Here is a 20,474-nt window from a genome sequence, read left to right on the forward strand (position 1 = left end):
GCCACGTGTTCTACCCTGGTCTCCCTCTGAGACAGCCCCCCGAGAATGGCACAGCAGTCCTGGCCGGGAGGCCGACCTCTGGGGGAGGCACAGCTTCCCACCTTCCAAGTCTTTACCGTCAGGAAAAGGAATTCATCAGGATGACCCCTGTAACCTAGCAGAGGACGTGGTACCCGCTGGCTTCCCCTGCTGCAGAGTCTCAGTGCCCTCCTTCCTAGCCCGGTGCATGCCCCCTGAACCCGGCACAGAGCCCAGCCATCATAGTGCGTTACAGCGTGTAAAAACTCCGGCTTCACTCACGCATGTGCACGTCTGCTTTTCCTCGTGTTTCTGAACCTCCTCTGTAAGCCTGTGCTTCCCGAAGGATTCCTAGCTGACGGGAGGGGAGGGCGTGCGAGAGGGTCCGCCGAAGGCTTGCCGGCCGGTGGGGGCATCACGGTGGGGCGGGAATCCCTGTGCAGACTCCAGAGCCCCCCGAACACCGGTCCCTGTTCTTGTTACGCCTATGAGCATAGCCTGTCCAAGGGCGGCCGGGAACACCACCCTGTGGTGCCCCGAGGGTGCTGTGGTTTCATCCTGGTTCCAAGCAGGTAGCGGAGGGCTGGACAGGGTGGCCAGGTGCCCTCCGCCCTGTGCATGGCTCCCCTATGCTTGTTGCGGTCGTAAAGGTCGGTCAGTTTCTTCCCGTTGCTGGACAAACTTCTGGAAAGTGCTAGTGTGTGTTATCATCACACATGCTTTTCTTTCCCTGTGTGCAAACCTAGGAGCGGGTTTGAGGTTTTAGCGAAAAAGTAATCTCGCTTCTCATTTTGCCGTGTAAACTGTGGCACACAGGGTTAATTCGAGAACGAAACGGCAGCAGCATTTCGTGTAGGTTTTGAGCTTGACGAGAGGCATTATAATTCTGACCTAGATTCCCCTCTCTGAGCATCCAGAACGATCCATCCCACACTGCTGGAAAGAGAATGGGGTCTCATGATCAATGCACCAGGCATCACTTCAAATCATCTGGCTCGTCCCAGGATCTCAGGCTGACACAAGTCACAGCCACACTGGAACGGATTTCGCATCGAGCCAGTATCCGCCAGGAAGCTCTGAGCAGGTGCAGCACGGCTATTTATACCTAAAAGACCTTCAGATGACAGAGGGCAGAACAGAGGGAGCACAGGGAAAATGCTAACTGGGTAATGGAATAGGAGGCTGAGGCGAGCTTGGGGTCACGGACGTAACATCTGCTTCTGTAGGCAGTTTTGGCTCCAGGCATTTCAAAATTAACACTCTCCAGTAGGAAAGGGCACAGCTATAGATCGTTCCCGAAATAGCGACGCAGAAATAACGCAGAGACGCAGAGTGGTGGCAGCCTGGCTGGAGTAACAGAAAATTCCAACGGCTTCCGAGCACCCGGGGAAGCGGAGGGAGGATCTGATGGGGCTCTGTCTACACGGGTTACCCTCGCCGTAAGCCTGGCCAGAGCAACAGAATTCAAACAGCCTCCGAGCACCCAGGGAGGGGGGATCTGATGGGACTCCGTCTATATGGGTTACCCTCACCGCAAGCGGTTCCAACCAAAGTATCTGGATTTACAAGGGTGCTGAACGGAGGGGCGGTCATTCCTTGAACAGAGTCCTGTCGGGCTCCTTGAACGGAGAAGCCCGGTATTTAATGTGGGAACAGACGGACGGAAGTTGCCTCACACTCTGACACAGGCACCGAGACTGGCCAGCAGCCCGCCGCTCCCGGGACCCGAACCCCTAAAATCCACTCTTGGGGGCAAGAAGTCCTTTCTCCTCTCCTGCTGGCACGCACGACCGGCAAGGTCGGGGGGGTTCTCGCAGGTGCTGACCTCGGGCTGTCTTCTCACTGCCCTGTGCCTCAGTTTCCCGCAGGAGTCCCTCCCACCTCACAGAATCACAACACCTGCTACCCTCGGAAGGGTTCAGGAGTATAAAAAGAACACAGGCGTGAGTTCCTCACAATAACGGGCGCTGAACGGCTACAGTGAAGGTCCCAGCCCCGGCCAGGAAGCAGCAAGCTGGTCAGCAGGGGTCGGTCCGCGGTGCCTGTGGTCGAGGCAAGCATCTGTCCCACGGCGAGGGGCCCCCGGGCTGGGCTGGGGGTGGGGGTCCCGCGGGCCGCGGTGATGAACTTTCCCGCAGCATCAGGGGCAAATAAACGCAGACTACGTGCGGGGCTCCCCCTGACCCCCTGCCGAGGCCTCGGGCTGTAACCGCAAGTTTTCCTTCGGCTGCCGAACCAGGCTCTTTCAGGAAGATCTGCCCCCAGGCGGTTTTATTTGATCGGCTGTGCAGCCAAGTTAATGGCAGAGCAGGGCAAACCGGGGGATGTGACCCCACATCCACTGGGAACGGACTTATTCCGCACCAACAGGTCACCCGAAAATTTCTGCTGGCAGCTTTGGGTCACAGAGGGAAGCAGAGAGCGAAATAAGTACGTTTATATTTTCCGGGTCGGGTCCCGAGGCCGGCGCTGGGCTCGCACACCCGGGCAGAAACCAGACGGTTGAGGAAATGGCTTCTCGTTGTCGTCCTGAGCACCTGCCGGGCAGAGGGGAGGCCTCCTGGCGGTAACGGCTTTTGCAGAGGCTCCTCTGCCGTGGCCCTCAGCTGTCCAGGCTGCTGTGGCAGGAGGCACACGTCCGGGCACCCGTCAAGGTCGGACATTTTCACGTCTGCTTTCCCGATGGGTCTGCGGCGTGCCCGGTGTGTGACCGACGGCCGGGGCTGGTCTTTGCGACACCGGGGCTCACTGGCACGCAGGGAGGAGAGGACGGGCGGAGAGTGGCGACGGGGATCTCTCGTCTACGTGCAGCGGTCAGATGTCAAGCAACTTGAGGACAGCTGCGTCTTACAACTGCTGGACCACGGACGCCCTGCTCACCGGGACACGGGCCGGCACCCAGCACTGCTTGTGGAATAAGTGAATTTGCACAGAAGTGGCTCTTCAGAGCTCCCTTAACCACGCACTGGCTGCTTTCATCCAGGGCTGGAGAGGGAATGAGAGCCTTCCCTCCCTCTCCGTCCCTGCCTCGTCTTCTGCGGGCAAATACTGAAGTGAGGGTAGATATGCTCAGTCCCCGTGAATCTGAAGGGCCTCTCTCAGAGACACAACGGAATCAAATGCCAAAAGCAACAGGAGTGGTTTCCCAACCTCAGTTTTAGTCCGATTACTTTGAAATAATGCAGACTGCCGCCTTCCTGGTGCAAGATTCCAATGACCATGTGTGTCCGGGCAGGGACCCCCGCCCCCGTCCCCTGGCCGGCACAGCGGTGCTGGGTGCACTGGAGCTGGTCTCCCACGGGACCCTCGCCTTCCTAACGCTGCAGACACAGGCCGGGCCACTGCTCAGAGCCGGCGCGGACCCCTGGGACGCAGAGCCGACTGGCGTGGGGTTCAAGGCCGTCGTGCAGGAAGTTCTCTTGGTCCCCCCTCCGCAGGCCTGCTCTTCGGGGGGCTCCCTTCTTGGCCGAGATGAGCGTCCGTCCGTAGTTCTTGCCGACAGGTCCTCCTGGGCAGAGCTGTGCTGAATGGCGCCCGGAGCTGAGTGCCCGGTCCCTCCTGGTCATCCCAGCCGACGCCCCAGCAATCTCCTTCTCCTCTGTGTTCTCGGCTGTGCCTGGGGGGGGGGGGCTGCGGTGCCCCAGAGAGCGGGCAAGAAGTGGGCTCCTCTGCCCCGAGAGCCTCTCTTGTTCCCTCGCTTGCTCAGTATTTACCAAGTGCGTCCTCTGGACCAGGCGCATCTCAGAGGCGTGGGAGACACGTCGAACAACATTGACAGTGAATCCTCACCTCGGGGAGGGTATACCGAACGGCAGGGGACGGACAAGGACGATCGACATAAATAAGGGCCATGACCCAGTGCTTTGGAAGGTGATAAGCCGGAGGAAAAGGAGCAGGGGAGTCGGGGCGCTGGGCGAGGAGCTGCAGGTTTGGAAGGGCCCCCAGGGAGACTTCAGCGAGAAGCTGGCTTTTTTTTTTTTTTGGTAGTCTTCACGTCCTGCGCGGAGCCCAATGTGGGGCTTGAACTCGTGACCCTGAGATCAAGACCTGAGCTGAGATCCAGAGTCAGATGCTTAACTGACTGAGCCACCCAGGTGCCCCCAAGAAACTGGCTTTTAGGAGAAGACATGAGGAGGACATAACTGAGACACAGGGGGCCCCCGGGGGCGGATGTGCTGGGCGGCGGACAGGTGCACAGAGAGGGGGGCGAGGGGAGCGGGAGGGACAGGTGGGGTCTCAGCTCCCCTGCTCGTTCTTTTCACAGCGCTGCTTTCTCTCTGGGACCAAGGGCGCACCCTTTGCTTACTGCCTCTCTCTCCCAGACCAGCGTGTAGGACTTGCCCGTCCTGGCCAACGCTCTGTCCCCAGGTCCTGGAGGTGTCTCCAACATGCCCAACAGCAGGCTGAGCCGATGGAACAGTGAGTGACAACAGAAGGGGGTGTGTGGCTCTACTCTGGGCCGCGTGGGTGGGAGGGGACGGGACACGGCAGAGCAACCCCCTTGGCCCCAGAGCGCGTCCTCGCGGGGTGCCGGGGTGGGGGCACGTCCCCAGGGCTCAGCTTCTGAGGCTCTCGTGTGTGGTGCCGTGCCGGCACTCGGGGGCCTGAGACCCCATCACTCCACACAGCAGAGCCTCCGTGCTGTACAGAACTCGAAAACAATCGGCTGAAAAGGACCTTCAGGTGCCCGTCCGTGAGCTGGGGATGACATGTGCGATGTCACGTGCGAGCCTACATCTCCGGAAAGCTAAGTAAAAAGACATTTCACGCGCAGGCAGTGGCTCTGATGTCCCGCTTCCCCTTTCCATTTTTCTGAACTCAACCTGCTGTCGGTTTGGCCCTTGAGCTAGGCTTGTGTCCCCGGAGGGGAGGTGACGTGTGCCAGCATCTCACACGCTCCTCTCCAGTGTCACCGTTGGAAAGAAACTTGATCTCGTAAAAGCTGCATAGTCAGAAGCATAGACGTGGGTATTAAAGAATCTCACGTTCTCCCAGCTTGACTTTCTCCAAAAGAGGAGGAGAGGGGAGGAGGGTCAGAAGCTCTGAGAACAGGGGTTCCATCAGGGGCAACACCGGGGGCTGGGGGCCGCCGAGCCACTCCTGGCCGGAAGCGGCTGGGGCACCACGCTCCATGGGGACACGGGGAAGACAGAGGGAAGGGCAAACACGGGTAATGATGACAGCCCTGTGCTAGAGAGGACATTAACTCTTTTTTTACACTCTGTTAAGATCTCCAAATGTAATAGCTGTGTTCACCTAAAGGAAAGGACCAAAAGAAACAGACATCAGAGGAGGGACGTCTTCCGTGCACACAAAGCACAGGGCAGCTGTTGAGATGAACCAGCCCCGAGCTGAGGGTCTGGAAACGGCTTCGAGTGGCTGGTGGAATGAGATTGAGATTCCGGAGCCCCGGAGCCAGCGTCCGGCGCCACGCGGCTTTGCGGCCCTGGCTTGGGGAACTGGAGCCAGAGGCTGACTTCTGACGGGGTCTCCTCCCCCGACCAGGTGATGTCTGTCTCATCACCAGGCCTGGCGTCCAGCACAAGAGCCCCTCGGCCCTGGTGTTTCCTCTCAGTGGCTTTCCATCGGCACCCGGCCTGTCCCCTGGCTATGAACCCCACTGGCCCAAGCTCGGCCGGGCTGAGCCCCAGCTCTCTCCCGACTGCAGACCCCGGCCCAGTGGTCCCTAAATGCACCACGATGGTAAGTCTTCCTTAGGTCGCTAACAAGCGTCAGCCATGATTTTGTCTTTAACGGTCTGGATGATACATTTTTTCTTTAAGAACTCTGTAAGAGTGCTAGCTGTGGGGGCCCGGGCCTGAAAAGAGACTGGAAAAGCAACACAGAATCTGAGATGCCAGTGCTTCAATTCAGCACCAAAGAGGCCTGCACAGTGGGCCACTGTCCACGGCCCAGTGGCCCAGAGACCCAGCAGCCTGGAGACCCGCAGTGGCCCAGGGGCCCAGGGACAGAGGCCCAGGGACCCAGCAAACCACAGCCCAGTGACCAAGTGACCTGAGGGGCTCCTGCAGCCCCTTGCCGGATGGACGGTGATCTCCACTCTGTCCTCAGTGCGTAGCAGTGGCTGCAGGGTCATCTGAACCTGCCTCTAGAGGGCCAAGCGATAAAGGGATTTCGGGCCTGGTGCTGCGGGGACGGGTGGTCCCTGGTCTGTGCCTGTAAAATGCCAGCCTGTTCATAGGCTCCGGAGAGAGGTGTCACCCTCCTCCAGGTGACATGGCCGCGTTCACCTCTGGTTTGTACCCGGCTGGTGTGCCCGCCCCCTCGCTCCCCGTCGTCGTGAGAGGCGGGGACCGCCGTGCGCAACTTACATTCCAGTCTACGGTCATGAAGAAGGGGTTCCGCTTGATCTCCTCTACCCCGTCGAGGCCAGCACCTGTCCCGGGACAGAGCAGACACGGGCATCAGAATACACCCCCGATTTCGTGGCCTCTGATGGTTTCGGACGCAGCAGAGGGAGGGGCTGGGCTGCCCAGAGCAGGGGTGAGGCAGGCTGGAATATTCCTGCCGCAGGTGTGGGGACGCCTGGAAATCCGGGGGAGGAAGCTGGAGGCCCCGTAGGCTCCACGCCCACCACCCACCGTGGGGCTTGAACTCTGCCCAGAGGTCAAGAGACCACAAGGGCCACAGGCTCTATCGACCGAGCCAGCCGGGCGCCCTCCGGCCGCACTTCAGACGCCCATTAAAGCTGGCGCAGGCCGGCCTTCCAGAAGGCAGCGGACATACGGGGGCAGTGGGAGAGGAGGCTGCTCTGGGTTTACAGGGAAGGGAAAGAAAGCCAGGAACTGAAGAGGCAGCTTCCAGCGGGACGAAACCCAGAGAAAGACTGGCGTCCACACGAGCGAACGCCGGGGCCCCTGGAGACGGCTTATAAACAGTTCCGCTGGGCTGGTTGTTCCTGCCCGGCCTGGCTCCTTCCTCTCTTGAAATCCCATGATTCCTCACATGAAATCCCAAGAGCTGGGGGAGCGAGGGAGGCCCGAGTCTGCCGAGCACAGAGGATTCAGGGCTGTGAAACTTTTTTGCCCGATACTGTGTCACTACATGTCTGCCGTGAGTGCACAGGCAGAGGGAGCCTAACGGAGGCACCGGGCCAGCGCTGGTCTGTCCCTTACAACAAACGCATGGCACTGACATCAGTTTAGTGTTAGGGGAAACCGTGCAGGGGGGTGGCTGGGAGCGCGCAGGGAACTGGCTGTACTTTCCATTCAACTTTTCTGTAAACTTAACGCTGCTCTAAAAATAAGTCCATTAATCAGAGAAACCAAAACCCTAAGGCCCTAAGAGCTGTGTTTTCTCCAGGATGCGAAGTCGGGGGAAGAGACTGTGGGCCAGGGAGGGGGCTGGTGGCACGGGGGCCGCGTGGGCTGGGCCGTCTCCAGCCAGCTCCTGTCCCAAGGTTGGGGACGGGGGTTCCGTGTCACTCGGTTTGTGAGGCACAGGCTTCCCGATTCTGCACCCCGGGCTCTGCGGGCCCACCCCAGGACAGCGGGAGCTGGTGGCTGCTGGCCGATGGGGGAGGGAGCTGGGATGGGGAGCCACCCCGAGCTGCTGTGCTCACTGTGCTGCTCCCCATCCAGCCTCACCGTCGGGGCCTGAGAAGTTGGGGGGCAGCCCCCACACGGGGTCCCGGGGTCCCAGAAGATGAGGCCCTCCTGGATGCGGCCGGATGCTTTTGCATCCTGGTCCTTGTGCTCACGTGGGGAGAAAAGGAGGGGCGAGAGCTGTCCTCGGGCAAAGATGTCTCAGGAGGACGGAGGCCCAGGCCCACCTCCCGTGTCTGCCCGGGGAAGCCTGGCCAGGCCAACACTCTGGGGGAGACCCCGCTGCTGGTCCCGCAGCATCGCCGGACTTGTGATACAAGGCAACGCGGGTGGCGGTCAGACTCTGGGATTTCTCCTCTGCTCTCCTGCCCGGCTCTGCGCACACCGAGGGCCTACGACTGTGACCGCTACTTTTTAGGCTGAAGGACACGGGGTAAGGTGGTCAAGGTCGCCCGAGAGTTTGTGAGGAGAACTAGGATTTGGAGGGAGATCTGTGTCGCCCCCAGGCTGGGGCTCCACCCTCGTCCTCAGTCCAGTTTGGAGTTTTCTTCTGAGGACCTGTGATATGATGATATGGTGAGAAGCATCTATTTCAGTCTTTGTCTCTGGCTCCTGGTCAGAGCCCCCCAACTCTTGCAATTTCCCAAGTCGTGAGGATAACAGAATCATCTTTTGTCACAGTATTTGGTTGTGGTCCCTGGCCCCAGCAGCAGCTCTTTTGTTGGTCACAACAAGCCTCTTTGATCCCCCCACCCCCACACACAGAATTTGTGTCAATGGGGTGGTCCTTGGAAAGCCCTTTTAGGATGGGGGCTGGTCACCACGGAAGCCAACCACGGGGCCAGCCACGTGACTACAGGGTGGGAACTTCCAGCCTTACCTCTGACCTCCAGGGAGGGGAGAGGAGAGGGCTGGAGGAGGGGCGTATCACCCACCGCAGTGATTTAATGGAGCACACCCAAAGAGTGGAAACTTCATAGAAACCCTAGACAACAGGGTTTGGAGAGTTTGTGGGTTGATGTGCAAGAATGCATCCATGTGCCGGGAGGGTGGTGCACCCCAAATTCCGAGGTCCTTCAGACCTCACCCTATGCACCTCTTCAACTGTGTCCTTTAAAATATCCTTTGTGATAAACACAGATCTCGGTGTCTCCTGAGTTCCGTGAGCTGTTCTAGCATATTACTGAACCCAGAGAAGGGGTCTTGGGAACTCCTGATTTATAGCTGGTTGGTCGGATGCACAGGTGAGGCCCTGGGCTGTGGGAGGGGCACCAGAAGCGGGGACACCTTGTGGGACTGAGCCCTCGGGGTCTGTGCCAACTCTGGGTGGTTAGAGCCAGACTGAAGTCACTTATAGGACTCCAAGCTGGCGTCTACTGACAAGGGAAGAATTTGCTGGAAAACCCAGACATCTGGTGTCAGCAGTGCCAGAATGAGTAGAAACAGGTGCTTCCTGGAGGACCTCACCGGATTCCTGGGTCTGTCTCCCTTGTTCTGTGAGCCCCTGACCAGAGCCCTGAGACCTGGTCCCAGCAGCTAGCAGCCCCTGACAGGGACCCAAAGCGCTGCTGTAAAGAAACGTGGAGAACCAATCCGCGGTCTGACTCCCAGCGCTGACCTCCCCCAGCCCATCCTGTGGGCAGGCCGCCTTTGACCAAGCCCAGAACTCTGACTGAAACACGCTCCCGGCGATAAGGATTAAAGTAGAGGGAACCCCACCCCCGATTGCCTACTGCTTCCCGGATCCCTCTCGGTGAACGCTGGCCTGCTGCTAGAGCACTGGGGGTCGGTCAGAGGTGCGAGCTCGGAGCCCGAGGTGGCTCGCACCCGCAGTGTGACTCATCGGCTCAATGCCTCTGAAGAACCTACTTTGCCTTCTGTTCCCATTACGTTTCGTCTTCGCTCATCACTTGCGAATACGAGCCGCAGGAACTGGAACCAGGCGAGACCCAAAGGAAACACAGACATTGGTGTAGCTCCAAATTCCACGCTGGTGCGGGCTGGGTTCTCTCGGATGCTTAATTAGCACATTTCTATCTGCACCTTTTCCTTCCGCTGCAGTGAGGCTTTGTACCACGTTCGTGCTTTGAGGCCTCAGCCAACAGTCGACAGTGAACGAATTAACACTTTGGCTATTACTCAAAAATTATAGGCGTTCCAAAGGAGAAAAATGTGAAACAGAAGGAAAGTTTCTGCACACGGTTTTTGAAGGCCTACGTCAACCTTCCTAGGGCCCATGTGGTTATTATTTTGGATTCTGGTTTTGTTGATCTTCTCCTCAAATGTGTTAAGTAGGCGGTTTTGTCCTTGATGACCCCTTTCTACGTCGACCGCACACATCTGACAATCGGGCAGAGTTCTGGGCTAGGAAAGTCAGGGAGCGTTTGTGCAGGTCCCTGAATCACAGCCGTCGGGGGGCGGTGACCCAGCACGCCGGAAGTGAGGAGTTTTCACCACGTTCTCCAACGTCAGGTAATTATGAATTAGAAACGTCAAAGGAGCAGATGTGAGGGTTCACGCTTACTCTCTGCAGTAGGGACATTTGATCATCTGTGGTCCATCCCCAAACTGCAGTATCACTGGACGTGTCCATCTGGCCCCACGCGTCTGATTTCTACCCCTGGGGGGACGGTGTGACCTGGCACCCAGTTGGGACTTCCTTAGTCAATGCACAGTCGTGAGCGTGCCCTCCGGCGGTGGCGGGGTCTGCTTTTCCACGGCCCCGGTTACGGTCGGCTCTCCACTCCACATTTTTAACAAGGCGACCTCTTTCACCGTGGGGTTAATCATCACTGGATTTGTACATTCTCAGTAAATTATTCTCAAAGGGTCTGGGCGTCTGCCCCAAATACTTCCACAGACAGCCTGGGGAAATGTTTAATCCCCGGCCCCTTCGAGATGCCTTTGAAGTATTTTATTCGGCTGCTGTTTTCGAGTCACACGGTATCCGCCTCGGATTCTTGGGGCGCGCTCAGGACAAGCTCACTTGGGACTGGTGTCCTCGCATACACTCGAGCTCTGCCCGACTGTCACGTCCAGGCCGCACCGTCTAGGACGTGAACACGAGGCCTGTGCTTTACCTTTTAATCACTTACCCTTCGCCTACACGTTATTGTTCATAGTTTGGAAGTATTTTCCGGCCCTTTGGCATCTCATTCACTCAGGGTCTAAAATGTTTGCTTGCTGGGTCTCAGAGGGCACTGCCGGTTGAGAGCTGGGGTCTGGCGCCCGCTCGGCCCCCAGGGCTGGCTGGAGCCGACCGGCGTGCTGGTCTTGACCTAGCCGTCAAAGGTCGGCCTGTTGCTGACGGGAGCCGGGATGGGACATCGGAGACCAGGACGGGGAAAGCATTGTGGAGATGGGACGCTGGAGAGCAGAACACAAACGCAAAGAACAGAGAGCCGTCCGTCTGCCAGAGGGGGGGAGCCGCTCCCCACAGGTCTGCTTGGGGACTGGATCCGACGCGGGCTACACGGCCGTGCTATTTTACCTTCGTCGGCCCATCTCCTTCCTACCTGACCGCGGCCGCATCCCCCTGGGGGTCTGAGACTCTCCCAGAAGTTCCTATAGGAGACACGGACGGTCACGAGGGACGAGCCAGACAAGCGGCCACTTTGCAAAGCCCTAGAGAGTGGGTCCGTTGCAACCTCCCATCCTGCAGAAGGTCTGGAGAGGCATTTACTCAAAACAGCCGCCTCGTAGGGCCCGCCCGACAGCCCCAGTCACGAGAGCCGCCACCACCGTCTGGTGACCACGGCCGACGGGCACACCCCGAGGCTCTGCAGGGCGCTCGACCCGACCCCACCCGGGTGCTCCCGGGCTGCAGCATGAAGGCTGGCACGGGGCCTTTCCCCAGGTTCTTGTCTCTGGCTTCCGGGGCTTGCAAATCTTTCGGGGCGACCAGTGTCGCACCTGGAGGCACCCCCGGGGCGGAGACAAGGACCCTGAGGTGCAGCGGAGGGACAGGTCTCCCGAGGCTACCTTCAGGTAACACGTCCGACCTCCCCCTCCCCGCAGACCTGTGTGGACCAGGTCACCAGCGACACGGGCCCCAGGGGGCTTTCTCTAGTTCACCGACACTGTCCCCTGGCTGCCTCCTTCAGAGGGACCCCTGGTGCCCTCGGCACCCGGCTTGGCCTGGACTGCCTCTCCCAGATCACACGGGCCCCCCCACCTGCCGGCGCCTGCTCCAGCTTTTCCTGTGATGTTCTTGGGGCCTACTGTGTGCGCCCGCCCCCTGCCCCGTCCCCAGCACGGCCGTGGCCTCTCGGATGCAACCCAGGAATCCTGCAGGGGGAGTCCGCCCCCTGGCCCCACTCCCGACAACAGCAGCTGTTTGGGCCGCTGACCTACTGTGCACGGGGTCGTATCGCTGAGCCTCTCACACCGTACAGTAAATAAGTGTGTGACACGCTGCCACGTGCACACCAGCTGCCACGTGCACACCGTCACGGTCGCAATGAGCACACATGTGGGGCACCTGGGGGGCTCAGTCGGTCGAGCATCTGACTCTCGATTTCAGCTCAGGTCGCGATCTCGCGGTTCATGAGTTCGAGCCCCGCACGGAGCTCTGTGCTGTGAAGGCGGAGCCTGCTTGGGATTCTCTCTCTCCCTCTCTCTGCCCCTCCCCTGCTCCGTGCACATGCATGCGTTGGCTCTCTCTAAAAATAACATTAAAAAGAAACAAAAGAACACAGACTTGACTCCGAGGCTCTTGAAGTCCGTGAAGTGGGGCATCTCACCGCTCTCGACATGGAACACAGCGTGCTCCTGCCTCTCCCTCCCCTCCCTCCAGGATGCCCGCTCCGCCCGCCAGCGTCCTGCCCTCACGGAAGGGACCGGCTTTTCAGGTTTGCTGGGGGACCGTCCCCCCAGAGGCAGCAGGCGCCTCCCCCCGCGGTTGCGGTTTCTGGCCTCCGGGTCCACGTGACCGGCTTTCGCGGGGGAGGCCGTGGCAGCACCAGCACCCGCGTGTGACCGGCACCTGCTGCGGGTGTTCACGGCGTGTGTACCGAACGGCGACGGCCGCCGGTCAGTGGCAGGTGAGACTTCCACGCAGACTGTGGAGCGAGGACATTCGGGGGATCCCGGGGCAGAAATGCCAGCTTTAGGCCTGGGGTAGCCGTGGGCCCTTGTGCAAATCGTATGGGGGGAGGGGGCCTCAGCACCTCCACCTGCAAGGTGTAAGGCATCTTTGCTCTTTCTTCCAGCATCTTCTATGCACGTGCCCCAGGAGGGGGTTACGGATTGAACTGTGTCCCTCCGACATTCTTATGTCGATGTCCTCACCCCCAGGACCTCAGAACGTGACCTTATCTGGAAGTGGGGACCCTGCAGATGTGGTTACAGATGAGGTCATACTGGGCAGGTGGGCCCTGACCCAACATGACCGGCCGCCTTACGAAAAGAGGAAATGTGGACACAGACACACACGGGAGAGTGGGGGGGGGGGGGGCTGGTGTCCCCTGAGGCCCCGGAGCACCAAGGATCCAGCATCTCCCTGGAGGGGGAGAGGGAGGCGGGGACAGACTCTCCTTCCCAGCTTCAGAAGGCACATGCCCTGCCCACACCCTGTTCCTGGACCTCCGGCCTCCAGAACTGGGTGTTCTCTCCGCCCACAGAGGACAGGGGACAGCCAGTGAGCATCTCAGCCTTCCCTGTGGTCGCCTTTCGCTTTTTACCCCCTCACAAGGGGACTCAGCAGGAGGGGAGGCACCGGGAGGAGGGTGGGGGGGCACGTGGAGAAAGGCTGCTGTTTCCCAGCACCAACATCAGGCCGGGCCTCCGGGGCTGGGGTCCTTGGGGCCACCTGGTGGGCGAGGGCTCTTCAACAGGCTAGGAATCGAGAGACAGAGGTTCTGGCTGATGTGAAGGTAACGTGGTCATGACACAAATCTGTGTGAGAACGGGCTTTGGGGTGAGGGCTCCGAGCTCCCTGAAGGGCACGGGGGCTACTCTGGGGCCAAGAATAAGGCTCACAGCAAACAGAAAGGAGGGGAGGACCCCGCCTTCCAACCCAGCTGCCCTGCAGGTCAAGATGAATCTACCCAGTGTGGTCTCTCTCCTTATGGCTAAAGATCTGGGGGCAAGTGGTTTCAGTTGGCTCCTTTAAGAACAGAACCAACCCTATGACCCAGCAACTGCACTACTAGGTATTTACCCAAAGGATACAAAAATTCGGATGCAAAGGGCCACATGTGCCCCAATGTTCATAGCGGTGCCATTGACAACAGCCAAAGTACGGGAAGAGCCCACGTTTCTATCGACTGATGAACGGATAGAGGATGTGGTTTATGTATACAATGGAATATTATTCAGTCACCGAAAAGAATGACATCTTGTCATTTGCAGTGATGTGGATGGAACTAGAGTGTATTTTGCTAAGTGAAATAAGTCAGTCAGAGAAAGGGAAATAGCATATGATTCCACTTGTGGAATCTAGGAAACAAAACGAACATGGGGGAAGAGAAAGAAAAATAAAATAATATAAAAAAGGGAGGCAAAGCATAAGAGACTCTTAACAACAGAGAACAGACTGAGGGCTGACGGAGGGAGGTGGGTGGGGGATGGGCTAGACGGGTGATGGGCGTCCAGGAGGGCACTTGCTGGGATGTGCACTGGGTGTTGTATGTGAGTGATCAACCACTAAGCTCCGCCCCCGAAACCAATACCACAGTAACTAACTAGAACTTAGATAAAAATTTGGAAGAGAAACAAAGATTCAGTTGCCTTCCTTGGGAAAGCTATGTAAGCAACGACCCCGACTACAGTTTCTTCATGTTTAGTGTGGACGTCGCATGTTGTGAACATTCCCAAGGGAAGGATGATAGCTCCTAGAAAACTGTGTGATGATCCCCTTTAGACATGATCCGGAGGGCAGTCTTTGGCCACAGACGGCTGGCTTCCATGCCTCCGTGGGCTCCAAAGGGCCCGTATCTTCTAACGCACGATTATCTATACGCTAAATACGCCCATCTTTCTCGCTCGTCAATTATTTAAACTAAATAATAAAATAGGGGCGCCTGGGGGGCTCAGTCGGTGAAGCGTCCAACTTCAGCTCAGGTCACGATCTCACAGTTCGTGAGTTCGAGCCCCGCGTCGGGCTCTGTGCGGACAGCTCGGAGCCTGGAGCCTGTTTCGGATTCCGTGTCTCCCTCTCTCTCTGCCCCTCCCCTGTCCATGCTCTGTCTCTCTCTGTCTCAAAAATAAATAAAACATTAAAAAAATTTTTTTAAACTAAATGATAAAGTAATATTTGGAGTTAGAGAACTATGATTTTTGTATAATTACATGCTAAGACAAAAAATAGACTATTTCGAAAATGATATCCCTCTTCCAGAACAAAGGGAGCACACAGCCCCTCCCCGTGTCGCATTCACCCAGGTCACCGTGACAAATGCTCTCTGGCCAATGCAATGGTATCCGAAAGGAGACTGGCTTCCAGACAGAATTCTCCAGCATCTACAGGAGACGGGTCGGAATCACATTGTGTGTCTCAGCGAGCGGACGTGCCCCGCGTTTTTGTCTCTCTGTTTTGAGCCTGGTCTCCCCCGGGGAGAGGTCGGGCAGGCTAAGACTCACAGCCAGGCTCCCTCGGGCGTGTCCGAGAGGGCAGCTGTGCGGGAGAGGAGGTGCGACCCCGGCCCCCTTAGGAAGTGTGTGGTTTCCGCACGTGCCCCGTGCCCCCGACAGCGACGAGGCAGAGACTGGACAGATCTGTGCGGCACAGACTTGGTCTTGAAAGAAGAGTTTCAGCCATGGGCACAATTACTGTTGGAGCACTGTGTAGAGAGTCCTCGGGGCAACTGGGTCGGACCCCCTCTTCTTCGTGACTGGAGAGGCCCTGCTCTCTTTCTGGTTCAAATTCAGGATGAGGTAAGTCACCCGAATGCTGTCCTGTCGTGGAAGGTAGACATTCAATCTTCCTTTTTTTTTTTGCAACGATCTCAGGAAAATGTTTAACTGTATCTTTTATTTTTTTTTTAATTTTTTTTATTTTTTATTTTTTTTTAAATTTTATTTATTTATTTATTTTTTTACATTTTTTTTTTTTTTAAATTTATTTTTGGGACAGAGAGAGACAGAGCATGAACGGGGGAGGGGCAGAGAGAGAGGGAGACACAGAATCGGAAACAGGCTCCAGGCTCCGAGCCATCAGCCCAGAGCCTGACGCGGGGCTCGAACTCACGGACCGCGAGATCGTGACCTGGCTGAAGTCGGACGCTTAACCGACTGCGCCACCCAGGCGCCCCTAACTGTATCTTTTAAACGCATCCCATAAAATGACTTTTTCTGTTTTTTGCCAGAGCTAGGTTACCGGTCCTTGTGCATCGGACAGCCTTGCTCTGCCCTGTCCCACAACCAGGCGGCGGAGAAAGAAAAGGGTCCGATCAGGGGGAAGCAACGTGGCCAAGAGGTCCCGACACGGGCTCCTCCACGGGTCTCTGTGCGCCGACGATCTCTGCCTTCTCACAGATCTGTTGGACACGTTACGGTGTGTGCTGTGGATCGGTCACCACTCTGCCCTTCCAGCCCGTCCGACCACGCTGGAGACAGTTACTGCCATCACGCTCCGTTCCCAGAGAGGGAAGGAAACCGGTCCGGAGAGGATGCGGTCCTGGCCCTCTGCCCCTGTGCCTGGTGCTGCCACCCGGGGCTCCTCAGGAGCTCCCCTTCTCTAGGCTCACCCCTGCCATTCTCCACGTTCCAGCAAGCCTGGATGACATACTGTAGAGTTCCTCTCCTTCATAACTAACGGGTCCCTAAGATCTGCCCAAGAGGAATGAGAAATGCGGGGGGGCAGGCCAGGCACAGGGCCTCCCTCAAGTCCGCTCACCCTTTCCTGAATACCTCCTCAGTTGACCTTGAGGCCGGCAAATAAGACAACCATTCCCAATCCCCTATTCCTTGTATCCCGATACTTGTCTTCCTACCTTCCTTTTAGCTAGAAGTGCCATGTGACGGTTCCTTGTCCACAAGAAGCACAGGGAAGTCCCAAGGTTTGGGGAAAGCTTTGCCTTCCTGATAAAAGGGACAGAGGCAGCTTTTTTTTATCCATTTCCTCCCTTCAACTGAATGTGACGCCTGGGGCTGTGGCAGCCACTTTGTGACCACAAGGCACCACTCACGAGGATGGAAAAACAATGCACTAGGGACGGTAAACCTAGAAGACGGGTAGATCTGGGCTTTCGCTAACCAGCTGCCGAGCCAATGCTTACAACCTGTTACTGCCACGTGAGTCGTTACTTCGAGAAAAACAAACGGCAGTGTGAAAAACGACAGTTAAACAACTGTAAGTGACTCAGGCGTTCTGTGAATACCCTCCTTTCCCTACTGGGAAGCACTGCTGTGAGGATTTCAATGAGATAATGATTCTCTTAGGGCAGTGCCCCATGCACACCACCGTCCTCCCCGGGAGGGCCGAGGCCCCAGAAGAAGAGTGAGCTGGGCAGAGGAGTGCTTGAGCTGCCCCCAGCCTGCCTCCGGGCTGTGCGGAGAGGCTGTGCCCACGCCGGTCAGGGTAGAGCACTCGGGAAGGAGACACAGAATCAGAATAGAGGTGTGCCCAGGTGTCGGGACCAGGCATCTGAAGACGGACAGAACAACACAGGGGCTCTGACCGGGTGGGCTCGGGGGGCCCAGAAATGAGTGGAAATGACCGGCGAGATGTTTATGTGCACCCCAGACTCTGAGGCAGGTGCGTTCTGCGGGGTAAGACGGGCCAGGCTGCAGCGCAGGTTGGCTTTGGACGGGGAGGGATTCCTTCTTGGTCACGCGCACACGGACGGAGACATTCAGGGGAGGTAAGCAATTGATTCATGATCAGGAAAGTCAGATCAGAAACAGGCAAACGGTCATGATCTTTGTGCGATGCTCAGGGATGAACTGGAGGGAGTGAACACACCGAACGGAGGGACGCATTTACTGTTTGCTTCTAGGTCTTAAAACACCTCTCGCAATTACCAGGTGCTGCCTACCTCCTCCCCAGAGGCCACGGGGACGGATGTGAGCGTCTGCTCTCTCGCGGAGGCGCCCGGGCCAGGCCACACGGGGTTTGGCAAAATTGCAACGAGACAGCAGTTCCAGGACGAAGGGTCAGACGCGGGCCCTCGACTCCCCATCTGCGTTCCTGGGGCTGCGTTATCCCGCTGCCCCCGTGGCCCTCACCCGCAGGGCAGGGTGGCTCCACGGTGACGTGAGGGCCTTGTCTGCGGCAGCCCCGTGCCGTGTAGGGGAGACCGCCAAGGCGGAGAGAGAGGCAAGCCTTTCCCGCCCTCCCGAGCCTGCCTGTGCAGGCACACGCGGCCAGGGAGCGGGCAAGCCCGGTTCCTAACGGAAGGGCCTGGTGCAGGCGTCGCTGCATGGCTCAGAATCGAGGGCCCTGGCCTTGCCTCGGTCAGAGCCAGGACAAGGAGGGGTCCTGACGATTCTTGGCCAGAGTCTTTAGGTCCCGTCTGGGACTTCACTGCCCGAAACAAGGTGGAGGAGATTCTGTTTAGCCCTGGAGGGTTCCTCCGGATCACGAGCTGGACGCACAGACACCACGACAGCCCCTGATTGTCAGCGCAGTGTAAAACCCGCCATGGAGGCCGGGGTGCGCCCCATCCTGGACCTCAAGGCTCCCTGCCCTGCCCACTGGCACCTGGTGGCTCAGTGGCCAGAGCTGCTCTCCGGGGAGGGCCTCGGCCTTGCCTCCAGGGAAGTGCCTGTGGCCCAGTGAGCAGGCCCCGCCTTTAGGGTCCGGCCTCTGGGCCCCTATTTGGTGCAGCCCCTAAGAGGTGCAGTTATCACGCTGGCTGGTTTGAGTCAAAGTCATCCGACCACAGCCGTTTAACAGACACCATCCCGCGGCTTGTGCAAGGTGGGTGTTCGGGGCCGGGGCTCACGTGGGTCTCCCCACACCCCCTTGCAGAGGCCGCCTCTGCTGTTAAATGGGTACAGGCTCCACCATGGGATGCCTTTAGACTCTGTAGCAGCTCATCTCTGCAACTAGATAGATGCTGGGCATCTCTCTAGCCGGGTTTACAGAACCAGGGTCTCACCGGGGGGCTGTCCCCAGGGTCAAGGCTAGAGACGGTTGTACTTGCTACGGCAGGGGGAGGGAGGCATCCAGGGAGGGGCCGGGGATGCCGCTGAACATCCTGCAGTGCAAGATGGTCCTCCACGAGAGAGAATTACCCAGTTGAGAGGTCACTGGTGCCATCGCGGGGACACCTGGGGACAGCATACCCCATTTAAACGGCTGCCCTGTAGGTCTGGGACGACGTGCCGTAATTTACTTGACGGTGCCCTTACTGTTGGACATATGCCTTATTTCTAGGTCGTTGCTAAACAAGCATTTTTTTATACACGCAGCTTATAGGCTGGATGGACTTCTAGAAGTAACATCTCCTGATAGAGCAACATAAACGGTTTAAAACGTTGGTGGGTTTTGCCGAGTGTTAATACGTCGTTCCATCACCTCTGTGGACAGCAGGGCCTGGCGCTATGCGGGCACCAGGACGGGGCCTGCTAATGTCCTTGCTCTCCAGCTCCCCCCGTAGTGGGCACCGGGCCGGGCACCTCCTCCCGCCCGACGGCCCCACCGCACTGCTGACCGCTGACCACGCGTCACTACGCTCAGCACGCACGCAGGTGCCCGTGACAACGAGGGATGGAAAGCGGCAAGTGGGCAAAGAGGATTCGGCAGCTGTGTTTCTCGCGGGAGTCCTTAGGCAACCCGTGCGTCTGCAGGAGGAGAAGTCCACCGAGAGGCAGCCGGGGGAAACCTTTCGCGGAGAGTGATTCTGAAAGTGGATTAGCGCTTGGCTAACATTCACGTAAATCTCGATTTTCACACACGTTAGGATGTATTAACTTAAGGGGGACTGAACAAGAGGCAGCTTTCAGCCGTCCTGTGCTAGGTTTGCGGGGCTCTAAACATAAAACGAGTAGAAACAAGTTCCACCCTTTTGTGCAAAAACAGTGCCTTTTAGGAAATAGCTAATAACCCTTGGCCAGAGACTGTGGCTTAGAAGACCTTGTAGCTTGGACGCGTGAGGGCATTTGCACACCCGACTCAGGCCCCTTGCTCTCAGTGAACCTGGCAAAACGCGCAGGCAGGCAGTAGAGGTGGGCGGGCGGGCGGCCCCTGCCGTCCCGGGGCGCATGCGGGCTCTTACCCAGACGGTTGCACGGGTTCCGTTTGAAGAGGGCTCTCAGCAGGCTCTGGGCTTCGGTGCTGAGGAACTGTGGCATGCCCAGCTTGGCTCTGAAAACGGAGTTGTAGTTTAGGATGAGAAGGACGGCCAGAGTTTTCTCCGGCACTTTGCGATCCTGCTCAGTCAGCATGAACAGATCAAACCGACGTGACCCAGAGCAGCAGCACCCAAACTCTCTGGCCTTAGGGCCCTTCTGCGCCCTAGAAGTCACGGCAGGCATCAAAGAACTTCTGTTTATGTGGGTTCGAGGAGAGAAATCTTTACCATAGCGATTGAATAATTCGCTTCAAAACTAATGCAACCATTAAAAAGAAACACTAAGAATCCCATTAACATAAGTAACATTTTAAATGATGTTTTACTACGTTACTACGCTATGAACCACGTTTTCCAAATAACAACAAAAGGTTTGGCTAGAAGAGTGATATTGTTTACAGTTCGGGAATCTCTTCTGGGTGAGAGGAGAGAAAGGCAGATATGCTTATCTACCTCTGTGTTCGATCTGTTGCAGGACCAGGAAGAAAATCTGGGACTTCGCAGAGCTAGCACAAACAATCCTAAACTTTGGATGGAACCACAAAAGACCTCAAATAGCCAAAGCACTTCTGAAAAAGAAAACCAAGGCTGGAGGCATCACAATTCCAGACTTGAAGCTACATTACAAAGCTGTACTAATCAAGACAGTATGGGA

The 20,474-nt window shown here is 57.6% G+C and overlaps 1 protein-coding gene across 3 annotated transcripts in view; it reads right to left on the reverse strand.

Moving 5' to 3' along the window:
* The window catches only part of RPS6KA2 (ribosomal protein S6 kinase A2), a 348,407-nt gene that overhangs the window by 30,222 nt on the left and 297,711 nt on the right, over nt 1-20,474 (reverse strand). For all 3 annotated transcript variants that reach the window (XM_042987516.1, XM_042987518.1, XM_042987517.1), the window contains 2 exons: nt 19,745-19,833; nt 6,351-6,415 (listed from right to left, as the gene is read on the reverse strand). In XM_042987516.1, the coding sequence (XP_042843450.1) occupies nt 6,351-6,415; nt 19,745-19,833 (154 nt within the window). The remainder of the gene's footprint in view (nt 1-6,350; nt 6,416-19,744; nt 19,834-20,474) is intronic.

The sequence above is a fragment of the Panthera tigris genome, chromosome B2 (assembly GCF_018350195.1).
Source record: "Panthera tigris isolate Pti1 chromosome B2, P.tigris_Pti1_mat1.1, whole genome shotgun sequence".
NCBI lineage: Eukaryota > Metazoa > Chordata > Mammalia > Carnivora > Felidae > Panthera > Panthera tigris.